Genomic DNA, 16,155 nt, shown 5'->3' with positions numbered 1-16,155 from the left:
ACGTACCCCCCCCCCCCCACGCAGGTGCCTGCAGGTCAGGAGCCCAGCCCGTTTCCTGCCCTCCCACGCGCTAGAGTGCAGTGTCACGCCGGAGCAGCGGCGGCTCCAACGGTGAAAGTAAAAGAAAAGGAAAGAGGGCAGAGAAGAGAGCCGTCGCGATAAGCTCCAGCGAAGAGGCATTTCCTGGTCATCGTTACTCAGCACTTTGTGGGGTTTGCGGGGCCGGCGGGGGGCGGGGAGGGGGAGGAGTGTGGCGGACCTTTTCGAGGAATCCGGCCCTAGCTAAGCGCGTCCGCCCCGTCTCGCACGTGGGGGCCTTCGGTTACGGCCGATCCCCTCCCGGGTGGCCCCGGGGCTCTGGGAGACCCGCCCCCCCGCACAGAGCGCCCCGCAGGCGCCCCCGCGCACCCCGCTCCCAGCTGCTGCGCGGGCGGGCGGGGCCCCGGGCTCCGAGCCCGGGCCGCTCCCGGTAGCCCCGCCCCGCGCCCGCGGCGACCCCGCCCCCTGGAGGCCCCGCCCCCGGCCGGCGTCTCCGCGGTTCCGGAAGGCGGGGCCTGGCCGGGGCTCCGAGCGGGCGCGCCCCCGCCACACGCACGCCGCGCGCGCCCGCCCGCCCCGCCCCCAGTCGCTATAAAGGGAAGGCGGGCTGCGTCCCCGGCAGGCCCCGGCCGGCGCCCTGCACCTGCTCCCTCCGCCTCGCGCCGCTCGTCAGACGCCAGCCGCCAAGATGGTGAAGCAGATCGAGAGCAAGGTACGCCGCCTCCGTCGCCGGCCAGGGGCGAGGGCGAGGGCGAGGGCGTCGGCGTCCCTGCCCGGGGAGGGGACGCGGCGCCTGGGCCCGGGAGTGCGGGACGCCGGGGCCTGGGCGCGCCTGGGGCGGCCGAGCGTGCCCCGCGGGGAGGGAGGCCGGGATGGGCGCTGGATGCGGGGGCTGCCGTGGCCAGGGCGCCGAGGGCCCCCCCCCCACTCCTGTACCCCGTGCTCGGGAGGCCGGGTCGGCCGCCGGGATGGGCGCTGGATGCCGGGGCTGCCCGTGGCCGGGGCGCCGGGGCCCCCCCATCCCGCTCCTGCACCCTGTGCTCGGGAGGCCGGGTCGGCCGCCGGGATGGGCGCTGGATGCCGGGGCTGCCGTGGCCGGGGCGCCGAGGCCCCCCCCGCTGCTCCTGCACCCCGTGCTCCCGCGGCCCGGATGCTGGGGCTGCCCGCGGCCAGGACGCCGAGCGTCCCCCCCGCTCCTGCTGCACCCCGGTGCTCGGGAGACCCAGTTGGCCGCGGGGATGGAGACGGCCGGGCCGGGCGCTGGATGCCGGGCTGATTGTGGCCAGGGCGCCAAGGGCGCCCCCCACCCCCGTTCCCCCTGCACCCCCTGCACCCCCGTGCTCCGGAGAGCCGGGCCGGGCGCTGGATGCCGGGGCTGCCCGTGGCCAGGGCGCCGAGCCCCCCCCCTCCCCCGCTCCTGCACCCCTTGCCCGGGAGGCCGGGTTGGCCGCCGGGGTGGGGCGGGGCCGGGCGCTGGAGGGCGCGTTGGAGGCGGCGGGCGGGCGGCGTGTCCCCGCGGCCTCCTGCAGTGCGCGGGCCCAGGTGGCGGCGGGGAAGCGCGGCGGGCGCGCCCTGGGACTCCTCCTCGGCGGCGCTGGGCGTGTTTCCGGCGGCGCTGGCGGTGGGATGACTCAGTGCGCGGGGCCGGGGCCGGGGCCGGGGCCGGGGCTGGGGCTGGGGCCGGGCCCGGCCCGTCGGGGGCGCCGCGTGCTCGGGGCCCGGGCGGCAGGTGCGCGCCCCCGGCGGTGCTGGAGCCCCGGGGAGACCCTCGAGAGCGGGGAGCGGTTACCTGGCGGCCGCTCCCATCCCGGCCCTCGCCCGCCTTGAGCGTCTGGACCGGAGATGCTGGGTGGCTTCGGAAATGCGAGCTGCTCTGTAGAGGTGCCCACCGTTTGGTTGACCCTTATAATCAGAAAGCCTGTATGATCGTTGTAGAAAACTGAGCGCGCACGAGAGCTTCTGTTTCCTACAAGCAAGTCCAAAGTGGTTGGTTATTTTACGTATCCTGTTTTGTTCCTGAGCCCCCCCCCCCCCCCAGTTTAGCCTGAACCCTTTTTTGTGTAGTTGGCAGGTTTGGAATCCATGCAATACCTGAACATGTTGCTGGACATTTGGGCGGTTTTCAGTGCCTCGGTGAATGTTTTTGTTCATGCCCCCTTGCAGAGTTCAGGCTTGTTTCCTCAGGTTAGGGTCCAGTGCAGTGATGGGGTCAAGGGGTGTGAACCTTTTATTTAAGGCTTATAAGTCCCCAAGAAGCATAGGAGAGTGCCTTCCCCTCCACCCCCATCGACACTGACCTTTCCCCCTCTAACTTTGGCCAAATCATTAGTAGGAAAAATTGTATCTCCTTTGATTATTAGTGACTCTGAACTCACCCCGCCCCATTTGTTGACGGATTAATTACGATTTGTTATCTACTTGTCCTGAGTTTTTTTCCTATTGACGTTTTATTATTATTGTGTGAGCTTTTATATTAAAATTAGCAATCCTGTCATTTGTTGGAGAGGTCACTAATAGAGAATTTTGTTCCCCCCTACTTTTATTCAGTACCCGCTGAGTGACAAATCAGTCTGGGTGTGTGTGTGGGGGGGTGTTCCCCAGAGTCTGACCTCTTCATCAGTAAACCCAACAGGTGAGAACCCATAAAGGAGGGAGAAGACTTTGAGTGGTTTACAGTCGTTGTCTCAGAATGCATACCTACAAAGAAAATCGGTTGATTCCTGGAACACCTCTATCAGTTTTTCTGTATCTTAGTTGTCATACTTTTGGCGTCCTCCTCTCCTCATCAAGGAGAAGACATACAGGGGTGACCAGAAATTGGTCACACACACACACAAAAAAACCACTACAGCCTGGAGCGCAGAGACCCCGATCATTCAGCTGATCTTCAGAATTAATGTTCCAGGGACGTTAATCAAAAGTTAAGCTCGTTTCAGTGTTACTTGCAAATGTTGAATACACTTTAGATTTTCATCCTGCTGGACTAGAGTTGGTGCCGTTGGCCATCCAGGACAGCTCGTTCTAAGGTGCGATAGTTCAGAACCACTGGTATCTATTTGAGATACAAGTGGGATAACGACTGTCCATGTGGTTTGGAAGAAATCACACCGTTGTGTGTTATTTTTAAGAGTAGTAGCTGCCCGTTTGTTGAACTCCTACCCTCTATACATGGGCACTCCCATGCCTGTTAATTATCTTTGGAATGGGGCTGTTTAGGAAAAAAGACTCTAGCCTCTGCTCTCATCTGCCCCAAATATTTTGTTTTTGGAATATTTAGATCCATAATGAGGACCTTTATTAATGTTCATTGTTAGTCTCTGGGAGTTAGACGTTGTGGTTTGCATCTTGGTGAGATAATCTTGACTTACTCATTCAAACCGATGTCTCTTTTAGACAAACTTAAGTATCAGGAGAAGAGAATTGGTTGTGACGTCTACACCTACCTGGCTCTGTAACTCTTGAGTTAAGCCAAAAGTTGCTGCGTGCCTCTCTTCTTTTCAGAATTTTAGGTAGCCTTGCTTGAATTTGATTCAGAATTGTTTGGGAAACCCTTGACAGTGTTTGTATACTATTTTGTTTTGAAAGTAATTTCACCAAGTATTTACGGAGGGCCTGCTATGTTCACAAAACAGTGCATTTGTGTGACAGTAGCATTCCTTGAGGTGTGTGTGTGTGTCTGACCTGGTTCTTGCAGTAAAGAATGGCTGGTTTGGGATCCCTGGGTGGCGCAGCGGTTTGGCGCCTGCCTTTGGCCCAGGGCGCGATCCTGAAGACCCGGGATCGAATCCCACGTCGGGCTCCCGGTGCATGGAGCCTGCTTCTCCCTCTGCCTGTGTCTCTGCCTCTCTCTCTCTCTCTCTCTCTCTGTGTGTGACTATCATAAATAAATAAAAATTAAAAAAAAAAAAAAAGAATGGCTGGTTTGACCTTTTAAAAAAAAAAATCACATAAAAGCTCTAAGTTAAATTCGTTTGGAAAAACTGGTGATAGTTTGGGAAAATGATTTCCATAACTCTAACCTGTTCTTTTCCTCTCCTACCCGCTTCCCCACCCCCCCCACCCCCATGTTATCTCCCCACACCCCAAAGGTGGGATGGGAGATTATGTGTGAATAACTGAAAAAGTTAGAGGTCATGACCTGGAAATACCACTTGTGAATTGTTTCTCCAAAAAACATGAGGTCGAAATTAGAAATCTAGAAAAGTAACTGTACCGCAGAGGAATTCACTTAAGGTTTTTTTTTGTTTGTTTTTTTGTTTTTTCATTTTTTTTTTTTAAATGGTGTTTCCTTTACTGGATCAGATCTGATAGGATTCTTAGCTTTCAAGGGAGGAGAATGTTAGTTTTTAATTAAACCAATGTGACTAGCATTTTCCCCTTGATGGAAAACCCAGACTTCAGATATAGATATTTATGTTGTGATTGCTGTGTTGCCCCAGTTTTTGGTAAGCACTGACTAAATTGGGGTTCAAAGGGAGTCCCTTTTAACTAGAAGGTTAGGTTCCTACGGTTACAGTATCAAAACCATTGGTAAATTATTCAGGGGAATTGGTGGTGAGGGATTTCTTGATGCCATCTCACTGGTGGAATTTTATTTGACATTTCTAATGCAAAATAACCTCTGAGGAAAGGTCCCTGCACAAGGAACTAAAGCTATCCTTTGGTCACTAATTTGAGATAAAGGGCAGACATAAACAGTATGATCTCATCTCTTGAAACTCCATTAAGGAGAGTACGAGGAAATAGGCTTAATGTCAACAGTGACTCCTCTGAGTGGAAGTTTATTTTCCTTGATATTTTTAAAGCCTATGACATATTCCATCATAGACAATCCAAAAAAAGAGCTTTCAACCCTGGTTTTCATTGCAAAATTCTGTGCCTTGGTGATTTACTCAGTTGAAGTGAGGTCTTCGTCAGTGGAGGAGCATTTAGCACATGTTTATCATACACCCAGATTTGATGTGGAAACCTAATAGGTCTTTATTTTCATGTGCTCAGTCTGAATATAGGTTGATAAAGACATGACTGTTGACACACACACTATACATCATACTTGTTTCATCTTATTAAGTAACGCTACACACTCTAGGATTTTTTTAAAGCAGTTTATTTGGTTCATTTTAGTTTATTAAATTTTTATAAAGCAGTACGTTTGAATCATTCTTTGTGTCACATTCTATCAAGTTTGATCAGGACTTTGGGAAATTTAACCTGTGCTTTTCTTTTTCCTCTTAGTATGCTTTTCAGGAAGCCTTGAACAGTGCTGGGGATAAACTTGTAGTAGTTGACTTCTCAGCCACGTGGTGTGGACCTTGCAAAATGATCAAGCCTTTCTTTCATGTGAGTATGAAACCAGTTTCTTTAGAAGAGATTCTAGGTTCCTCGGGTTGGTAGTGGCAAAGCTAGGAAAGGACAGAGTGTTATTAGTCTAAAGGTAATAGTGTAACAACTTAAAGGGCACCTGGCGGGCTTAGTCCTTAGAACATGGGACTCTTCATTTTGAGGTTACGAATTTGAACCCCATATCGGGCATAGAGATTACTTAAAATCTTTTAAAGTAGTAGTGTAACAACGTAATTTTGACACATGTGTAGCCCATGGAAGACAACTGTCAGAACTTAGTTTGGTTGTCTTAAATGGTTTTTCTTTTTCTTCAGGTTGAAACCCGGATCCTATTTGAAATTCTAGGCCCCACTTTCTTTTATGCTAGGAGGAATTTGACTCACAGAGACTATAGGTTCCTGTGCTTACCTGGTCCCTAGTCTGAATTTTTGAATCTTAATAAGAGTGGAAACTACTAATTTAAGTTTCTGTTTAGGAACCTACCCAGTTCTAAATCTGGATTTTTTTCATTTTAAATTTTCTAGTCCCTCTCTGAGAAGTATTCTAACGTGGTGTTCCTTGAAGTAGACGTGGATGACTGTCAGGTATGTGACTGGAAATTTGGAATACTACTGAGCTTTTCACATTGGACTTTATTCTCTGAAATGCAAGTGTTTGTTTTCTTACTATAGCCCTAGCCAAAAAAGGGTAACATACCAATTATGAGCTTAATCCTAGCTATCAGGAGCGGTGTACATCACATCCTAGAAGAAGCCTAAAAACAAATGGTTGAGGCTTCTGTACCTTACCTGTCACCTTTCTACAAGCTTATATATTCATTTGATTATGATAACTAAATCCATAGACTTAAAAACTAGGAGACCACTTTGAAGGTTCTCTATGAACTAGTGACATGAGAAAGTAGTCACTTGCTTGCTTTTAGTCAATTAGAAAATCCAGTGTTTTCAAGAACAAACACCAAGGTGCTTGATGGAGAGGAGAGAAAGGGGAGGGGGTGGATATGAGGGGTGATTGAATTTTACAAATGCTTGTTTAGGCCAGTTTTATAAGTACTGATGCATTTAATCCTTGGTGCTAGCCATCCCTGTTTTTACAGAGGAGAAAAACAAAGAACTGGTCTAGGGAGTTACTGTTAGTAGTGGCAGTCGAAATTTCAAAGAAGTTCTCTGACCTCTCAGCCCTTGCTCTCAACCAGCGTACCTCAGAGGAGGCTCTGGCATAGGGTGGGTACAGATCCAGCTCCTGGCATAAGATTTGCTTCTCATACAGCCCACTGTACTAGGATAGCTTGTTCCATGTTCAAGAACAACACCTAGGAGGTCTTTACAGATACGTGAACATTTTTCCCTTAATCCCCGTGGGGCAGGAGGGTCTTAGGGTATGATGTGGCAAAAAGGGTGCTCACCTGGGTTCCGGGCCTGGCTTGGGGACTTGTGCTCTAGCTAACCTTTCTTCTTCCTTGAGCTTTGGTTCTTTAGCACCAGATCTTAATACCTGACCCATCAACTTCCTAGGGTGGCTTATTTATTGAGCAAACAGAGAATGTTTAGTAAAGGTACTGAGGGATCCCTGGGTGGCGCAGCGGTTTGGCACCTGCCTTTGGCCCAGGGCGCGATCCTGGAGACCCTGGATCGAATCCCACGTCGGGCTCCCTGCGCATGGAGCCTGCTTCTCCCTCTGCCTGTGTCTCTGCCTCTCTCTCTCTCTCTCTCTATCATAAATAAAAATAAAAAAAAAAAAAAGAAACCAATCTTACTTGTTTAAAAAATAAATAAATAAATGTACTGAAAGGTTTACAGGAATAGGTACATGGCAGTACTTTCTAAACCTGTGAGGGCCTACCATCACCAAATTGTTTTTTCCTAGCACATTTTCTGATTTGACACTCATGCCTTTACAGGTCGGGGGTCGTCTCTACCTGGAACATTCTTTTTCTTTCATACCTCCCAAACTCCTAGCTGTAAGCTTCACATCTTCTCCAGGAACCTTCCTCCACCCAGACTAGGTTAGTTTCCTTTCCTCGGCTCCAGGTCTTCCTCTGCCCCTCTTTTTTTTTTTTTTTTTTTTTTTTTATATGTGTGGTGTATATACATTTATACCACATCTTTTTTTTTTTTTATGGTAGTCGAAACAGAGAGAGAGAGGGGCAGAGACATAGGCAGAGGGAGAAGCAGGCTCCATGCACCGGGAGCCCGACGTGGGATTCGATCCTGGGTCTCCGGGATCACGCCCTGGGCCGAAGGCAGACGCTAAACCGCTGTGCCACCCAGGGATCCCCTCTGCCCCTCTTTTACTCTTGTATTTATGGTAATAGAATGGGGAGGATCCCATACCTAGACTGCCTGCTTTAGTTTCCAGTTCCATCCCTTATCCTCCTTGCCTCAGTTTGAGCCTCTAAAATGGCAGTGTTCATCCATCATAAAAGAGGTGTCAGGATTACGTGAGAGGATACCCAGCAAGTGCTTAGAGTAGTGCCCGGGCCATGTTCAGTGAACCTTAGCTAGTATTACAATCTTGTCTGTCCTTTACTGTTAGTTTCTTGGGACCAGAGGCCCTGTCTCATTTACCTGACTGGCCTGTAGTAGGTCTAGAATGAATTTATTCTATAAGGTAAAGTGATTGTTCTGAGGTGTCCCAGAGTTTTAAGAAAATCAGAATAGATAGCAGCGGGTGATTGTGAATAAACCCTTACTCTAAATCTAAACCTAATTCTATATGGTCACTTTAGCCAGGTGAAAGTGGCACCTGGAAGGGACTAGAAAAATTCTGACTGGTCCTGTGACCCAATCAGATAGCAAGTGAATCTCTTTAAGTTTTTATTGGGAAGTAATAACAGGTGCTAGATGGTGTGCTAGGCTCCCTGCGTGCATTAGGTCTTTTAATCCTCAGGCGGCTCTGGTAAGTTATCATTAGTACCACGCCGGAACCGATCATGGGACTGCAGCACAACAGGAGGGGTAGGTCAGTGGACGCAGAGTCTGCAAGGGTTGACCCTTGCCCTTGGCCAGACCAAGGACAGGTGCTCTCATTGCCTGAGTCGGAAACCTTGGGGGAAGGAGATGTGCAGATTAAGCCAAGGACTTGCGGGTGGCAGCGCTCCTTCCGGTCGGATTAGCATGCACACCCTCAAGGTTTCTAGACCTTGGAGTGACCCTCTCACAACTGGGAGACCTTTCACTTTGCCCCCGGATTGAGCAACATACACGGTTTTACTTTGACTGCCTGTAACGATCCTATTACGACACTGTCTAAATGGCCTCACGGACCTGTCATGGAGTTAAAAATTGAACTACTTCCAGAACCCCGTGTCACACAGTGCCTGTCGGCTCCTACTCACCTGGCCATTCTGAATTACCCTCCTGGCTAAGTCTATCAAAAAGCAGTTCATTAAACAGTCAGGTGGTGGTTTTTTCCTCAAGGAATTTGCAGCTCTGGGTAAGACCATCCCCTCATTTTTACTCTAAAATAGGATAAAAGTTATGTCAGTCATGTTTCTCAGTATTATATCATTAATGGGTGAAACTTTTAATGACTAGTTTTAAGTTTCTGTGCAGATAATTCTTACTGATGAATTTCAGACTTTATAGTATCATTGGCATAAGCCACATGTAATTTTAATAGGCCCTAAGCACTTGGGCAAGAAAAAGTTACCTTTTAGGTGTAATAGATTCAAACAGACAGACATGAACATCTAATGTGGTACAAAATATTCTTAGTGTATTTATAGAAAAGTAGGAGGGGTGCCTAGGTGGTAGGTGGCTCAGTCGGTTAAGTGTCTGCTTTCAGCTCAGGTCATGCTCTTGGAGTCCTGGGAAGGAGTTCCCCCAGCAGGCTCCCCACAGGACAGGGAGCCTCTCCTTCTCCCTGGCCCCTTCCCGCCCTCCCCACTGCTTGAGTTCGCTCTCAAAATCTTTTCTAAATATTTTTAAAAAGAAGGAAGCCCTTTTGAAAATGGTAGACTTTGATTATAGTCTCAACTCTGTACAGGGTAGGATACTTATTTTGTAAAATTTAGACCTGGTAGTTGTAGAAGCATTTAGAACTGTGTGTGTTTTGATTAGAGGGGTTAATAGAAGTGACAAAACCAGGTGTTTAAAGTTACCTTGGTTGTATGGAGTGGTAAGCTAGAAACCAATGAAATTAAATTTAGTAAGGTAAAAAGTAGTCTCATTATACTTAATTTAAAAAAATCAAATTGAGCTAAACTATAGGGATGGAGAACAGATTGGAGTGTTGAAGGAACAGCTGAGGGAATTTCAGGGGAGTGAGGGAACAGTCCTGTATCTTGATTTTGGTGTTACATGACTGTATTTGCCAGAACTTAGTAAAATTCATTTTTTCTTAAAGATTTTATTTATTTATTCATGAAAAACACAGAGAGAGAGGCAGAGACACAGGCAGAGGGAGAAGCAGGCTCCAGGCAGCTGTGGGACTTGATCCTGAGACTGCGGATCACTCCCTGAGCCAGGGGCAGGTGCTCAACCACTGAGCCACCCAGGCGTCCCTAAAATTCACTTTTTTGAGAGTGTTAATCTGTTTAAAATTCCAGATTGTGTATAAAACCGGTTGGAAGCATGATTAGGGGTGGGCTACTTTTGTTTTGAAGTGAGGAAAGTGAAAAACCTTAAAATTTAGTTACCATTAAGTACAGATACCTTTAGAGTCCCTCTAGGAATATGGAGATTAGTCCATAGAACAAGTAGTAGAAAGCAAAACATTAAGATCAAATGCTAGGTAGGAACCAAAACTTTACTGAAGTCTATAAAAGATCTTAGTAGACAGGTGCACTGTATTCCTGGAAAGTGACTCAGTAATACTAAAGTGTCAGTACTCCCAAGTTGGATGCAATCTTAATCTGACATTTTGGGGTCTTGGCTTGTACGATTTCAGAATGTCAGGAAGGTCCTAGAAAGTAGAAGAACAAACACGAACTTGGAAAGAAATTGTTGGGGGATGAGAAAGGTAGAACCCCATAATAAAGATACAGTGTGGTCTTGTAACCAGAATAGGCAAGTATACCCATGGAATAGAAAGTCAAAAAAAAAAAAAAAATTCTCTTTAAGCATAATCATTAACCTTTTGGGGTTAAGATGTTGCATCTCTACCCTATTCTTTATTCCCAAGTAAAACTTAGAAGACCTTTAAACAAAAATCTTAGAAAATATTGAACATACTTAGAGAAATGAGGGACACTGTGAAGTGCATTAACCACCCTGGTTCTTGTAGTCTCTTCCTCTTGCCACTGAGGAAATGGGCCTGGAAATATCCGTTTGTTTGATGCAAGTCCTGATAAATACTGGTCAGTTGATGTGTATTACAACTACCTCCCAACTGGAATGTGTATCTAGAGCCTTTAAAAGGAGCATGTTCTGTGTCTCAGTAATTCTGCTTCAAGGGGTATTGACCGATGCAGATATTTGTATGGGAAGATGCAAGTTTTTGCATGAAGCAAAAATCAAAGCCTTTTACATATTGACCAGTGGATTAGTTCCAATGATACTATGTCCATATGGGGATTGCTATTGGACCACTAAAAAGAGTGGTGTACTTTTCCATGGGGAAAGTCCATTGTATGCACATTATACCCAGTATGTAGGTAAAATGTCCCTAATACGCATACCATGCACATAGCATGGGTTTTTATAAAGAAAAGCATTTAGGTACAACAGTAAAAGGTCTGTAGTAGCTAGTTGAGAATAGGAATGGTTTCCCTCTTCCAATTTTTCTACATTGAATGTGGATTATACTTACGTGAATAAAAGTGATCTGCCTTAATAAGCTCAACAATTTCACTTTACGGTTTTTGCCTTACAGCATGTCTGAGAACTTATAAGGATGTACATAAATTGCAAATAAAGCCTCACTTTGGAGGATTATAGTATGGAATCCTAGGTCACCTTAAAAACCACTTTTATACCCAATGAAAGAAAAAACTCTTAACCTGGTAAGCTTTTTAGTTAAAGCATTAATATCTGACTGCAATTTTAAAAATTATTTTTAAAATCTTGTTCATACATCTCTCAAAGCATTGGCACTACTTCTGAGCATTCGCGTTTTTTCCAGATTTAAGATTTTATTGTAAATTAAGCAGTTGTACCAACGTAGGAATGCTGATCTCTGAGTAGGTGAAGGGTAAGGCATCCAGAATCGGAGAATGTCCATGAGACGACCACGTTCATGGACTGAGAGGGGACCCTGTATTTTCTGCTGAGAATGCTTTCTCATGGGCAGGTTGTGACTGTCCACGTCCGGTTTTACCCTCCTTTGTGTGTGATGCAGCTCAGTTGCGCCCCCTGGGGGTTTCTGATTAGGAGTGGGGAAGAGGAAGGCGGCTCTTTTTAGGCCACTGCCCTTCTACGTGAATATAAAACAAAATGAACCCCCTTCTCCTTTGAGCCTTCTGCCAACTGTCTACATGCAAGGTGATGTCCATCCGGTGGGTTCCGTGTGCAAAAGAGAGGGAAGGGGCTGAGGCAAACAGCTTCTCTCCCCGGTGTTGTGAGGGGTGAGCCTGGCGTTCCCAGATATTCAAGTTCAAGAGGTATCTGCTATTGGGCAACCAATGCAGAGATTTGCTCTTAGCTCTTGCATGAGCCAAGCACCATGTCTGGACCAGATTGAGCCCCAGAGACCACCAGTTTTCAGTCTTACTTGAGCCAGTGCCCCTCGCTTTCTAACTCGTCATCTTCCGATTTCCTGAATCTTCACCCACAGTTAGTCCAGAACCTGGACACATACAGTTCGTAGTCTCCCTGTCAACTCTTTACCCCATTTTCAATCCTGGATGCTCTTGCTACAGGGAGTTCCTGAGATTGTAGGATCTTCATTGTGGTGGTTTGTCACGTGTTCTTGCTAATTCCCTAAGCACTCAGAACCTAGTAGTCATTCTTATTCTAGTCATTACTGTCCTTGTGCTTCTTTGTCAGCCAGCATTTAGAGGAAAAGTCAAGGTCATGTGGAAGGAATTCCCAGCAGTAATGCCCCCCCTCCCCTTCCTGCTGTGCTACTGACAGCAAGTTTGGAAAGATGTATGGTTTTATAGCTTTATAGTCTCAGAGGAGGAGGAGGAGGAGGACTTAAGCTGGCATGCTGCCATTACTAGTGGCTCAGGCAGCTCCATTTTTTTTTCTGGGCATGTGCCTTCCCGAATACTCCACTAGAAGTCACCACAACACCTTCCTTTATTCTGGAAGCTGTGTGGTTTGTGATCTGATTCTCAGAATCCAGCCTCCTTCATTGCTGTCCTTCACTGCTTTTGCACCTTAGCTGCTTTGTGGTTCTACATTTCTTTGCCGAGCCTCTTGAGGACCACGTGGACATTTTCAATTCCTACTGGCTCTCTTCATTTGAGACTCTTGTCCAAACCACACCATTTTCCAAAGCATTTCCCCCCAAATTTATGTGAATAGGATATTGGGGGGGGGTAGAAGTTTTCATTTAGTGTTCCCATAACAGAATTAGAGAATGTTTCTGAGATGCAGCCAGATATAAGAACCTACAAGCAAATGTGAGATTAAAAGCAGAAAGAAACGGGGTCCGGCTTTGCCTTGGCTTTTGTTCTTGAATGGCTTGTTGGTCCTCTGGCTAACACTGGGCTTTAAAAAAAATAAAGATTTTATATATTTATTCATGAGAGACATGACACAGAAGAGCCTGACTCGGGACTCGATCCTGGTCTCCAGGATCACACCCTGGGCTGAAGGCAGCGCTGAGCCACCCGGGCTGCCCAGCACTGGGCTTTAATCTTTGTGACCATCACCTGTGGACGCCACTGCCATGATGAGACTGGAAAAACGAGGAGCAAAGAAGAGATTCTAAGGAATATTGACGATTAGAATCCTAAATATAGTTACAGGCAGATTTGTTAATTGCTTCAATAGCCAGTATATAGTTGATTAAACAACTCGCTGGGTCAGTGTATCCGATGTGTCCTGCTGGTCAGTGGCCCTCTAAGAGGGGAGTGCAAAAAACCGTCCTAGTGCTGACTAATGAGGTCTGGTTTGAGGTGACTTCTGTCAAAACTCAACATTCCGTCTTGTTTTTCTCCTCCCCCTCACCTCACAGGATGTTGCTTCAGAGTGTGAAGTCAAATGCATGCCGACCTTCCAGTTTTTTAAGAAGGGACAAAAGGTAGGTACATCTGACCTTATATCCAGCTGGGCAGTAGGAAAACATGGTATAAATTAAGACACTGAGGGGACTTACCCCTTCACATGGAGAAGTCTATCCCCATTTTCTACTTCATTAAATAGGTCATTCTTCATTCAGTACATGCTGGGACATCTGCAAATTGATCTTTGTTAGAACTAGTCACTAATCCCGTGATTGGTCCTTCATATTTGTAAAGTACATTCATTTTTAAGACTGGGCTACAATTTCTCCCTCAAACTAAGGGGGCATGGGGAGAGGGGAGAAAACAAAACCCTTGTTTTTAACAAAATTTGGATCTCTGGGTAACTACCAGTTCTTTCAAGTAAGATTATACTTGCTCTCCCTCTACCCTCCCCCTATTTTACCCCATTCTGGGATATCTCAGTCACAAAATAAGGAGAAAATGCTGTATCTAACCACAATTCAATATTTTCTTAACAGGTGGGTGAATTTTCCGGAGCTAATAAGGAAAAACTTGAAGCCACCATAAATGAATTAATCTAATTACATTTTCTGAAAACATAACCAGCCCATGGCTGTTGAAAACTTGTAATTTTTTTTATTTACAAAAAGGAAAGATCAAGTATGAAGACTATATACCCAACCACCATCTGATTATAAGTGACAATAAAATATTAATTCTACCCTTTTTAAAACTAGTGTCTTGGAATTGCTTTCAGAATAAATGAAAAGCCAATTGAGAACATTTAATGTCCTGATTTCATATGCTGATAACTTTTTAGTAACCTTGAGGTAGCAGTTCTTCATGGTTGGTTCACAAGGAAGCTCTGTAGACATTGCCATGGGAGTTTTGATTGTTCCAAACTATCTTAAACTGGTTTTAGAGGCCAGATAGACATATACTAACCTAAGTGGTAAAGTGTGTGGAAGTTACAGGCTATTTCACTAAAGAACATTAAGGGTTTCATAGGTCAAGATTATAGGATAGAGAACCTAGAAATAAACCCACACATGTACCCAGTCTGTGACAAAAGATGCAAGTGTATGCAATGGAGAAGAGATAGTCTCTGGTAAATGATCTGGGAAAATTGGACAGCTGCATGTAAGACCTGAAACTAGGTCACTTCTTATGCCATATATAAGAATAAATCGATTAAAGCCCTAAATGTGAGAGACCTGAAAGTTTAAAATTCCTAGTACTCTGACATCAGCCCTAGCAACATTTTTCTAGATGTGTCTCCTCAGGCAAGGGACAAGAAAAGCAAAAATAAACTGTTGGGACACTACGCCAAACTAAAAAGCTTTTGCCAGAGAAGGAAATGAATAGAAGGCAAACTGCTGAATGGGAGAAGATCATTGCAAATGAAATGCCCAGTAAGAGGTTGATAGTCCAAAATATAAAGAACTTCAACTCAACACCCGACAATCTGATTTAAAAAGGCAGCAGGATCTAGACATTTTTTCCAAAGACGACACAAATTGGCCAGCAGACACTTGAAAATTCTATCACTTATCATCTGGAAATGCAAATCAAAACCATAATGAGCTCCCACCTCACACCTGTCAGAATGGCTATAATCAAAACGTAAAGTGTTAACAAGGATGTGGAGAAAAAGGAACCCTTGTGCACTGCTGGTGGAAACGTAAATGGTGCAGCCACTGTGGAAAACTGGAGTTTTCTCAAAAACAGATCTATGCTCCCATGTATTTATCACAGCATTATTTACAATAGCCAAGTGTTCAGTGATAGATAACTGGATAGAGATATGTGTATACACCTAGGGAATATTAGTCATAAGAAAAAATGAGATCTTGCCATTTGCAACAACATGAGTGAGCCTAAAGAATATTTTGCAAAATGGAATAAGACAGTAGTACCATAGGATTCTCCTTATATGTGGAATCTAAAAACAAAACAAACCAGTCAAACCTGTAAGTACAGAGAACTGTTGGTTGCCAGGGCTGGTTTGGGGGTGGGGGATAATAAATGAGCAAAGTGGGTGAAGGGGAGGGAAATACAAGTGTCTATAGAATGAATAAGTCACAAAGATAAAAGGTACAGCAGAGGGAACATGATCAGTGGTATTCAAGGGTTATATGACAATAAATGGTAACTACACTTGTGAGCACAGAATATATAGGTTTGTCAAATCACTATGTTGTACATTTGAAATTAATGTAACATTGTGTATCAACTGTATTTGTTTTTTTAAAATTTTTAATGGGAAATAAATCAGAATGTAACAAAAAAAAAAGTGGTTTTCATGTTTTAGAGCAAAGGATTAGAGGTGTAAGAAACCGTTTTTAAATTTGTGTAATGAGTCCTAGAATTACTCATATGCCCTGCACCATCCTTATGTTACTTTCAACAACAATCCTAGGTGGGTACTGTAATCCCTTTTTTCCCAAAGAAACAGATCGAGAGAAGTTAATTTCTCCAGTGTCACACTAGTCCGTAGAAGATCGGAGACTTGAACCAAGGGAGTCTGGAACCCATATACATACTCTCAACTGCTATACTACCTACCAGTTAGAAATCTGACCTAGGAAAACAATGAGCCCTTACCTAGATTTCTTTCCTCATCTAGGAAAGAAATGGATGCTAAACTTAGATGATCTTTCAAAATCAGTATTCTGTGCTAGATAGGACTATAGCTGTGA

General features: G+C 45.8%; 1 protein-coding gene across 1 annotated transcript; it reads left to right on the top strand.

Annotated features, from left to right (window-relative positions):
* Positions 1 to 589: 589 nt before the first annotated feature.
* On the top strand, positions 590 to 14,189 carry TXN (thioredoxin). Its single transcript, XM_077912874.1, has 5 exons — positions 590 to 751; positions 5,275 to 5,379; positions 5,907 to 5,966; positions 13,447 to 13,512; positions 13,975 to 14,189. Exons 1-5 carry the CDS (start codon positions 728 to 730, stop codon positions 14,035 to 14,037), a joined length of 318 nt encoding a protein of 105 aa, XP_077769000.1. The 5' UTR covers positions 590 to 727; the 3' UTR covers positions 14,038 to 14,189.
* The last annotated feature ends 1,966 nt before the right edge of the window (positions 14,190 to 16,155 follow it).

Source organism: Canis aureus, chromosome 10 (genome assembly GCF_053574225.1).
Source record: "Canis aureus isolate CA01 chromosome 10, VMU_Caureus_v.1.0, whole genome shotgun sequence".
Classification (NCBI taxonomy): domain Eukaryota; kingdom Metazoa; phylum Chordata; class Mammalia; order Carnivora; family Canidae; genus Canis; species Canis aureus.
This window is presented reverse-complemented; position numbering and strand designations above follow the sequence as displayed.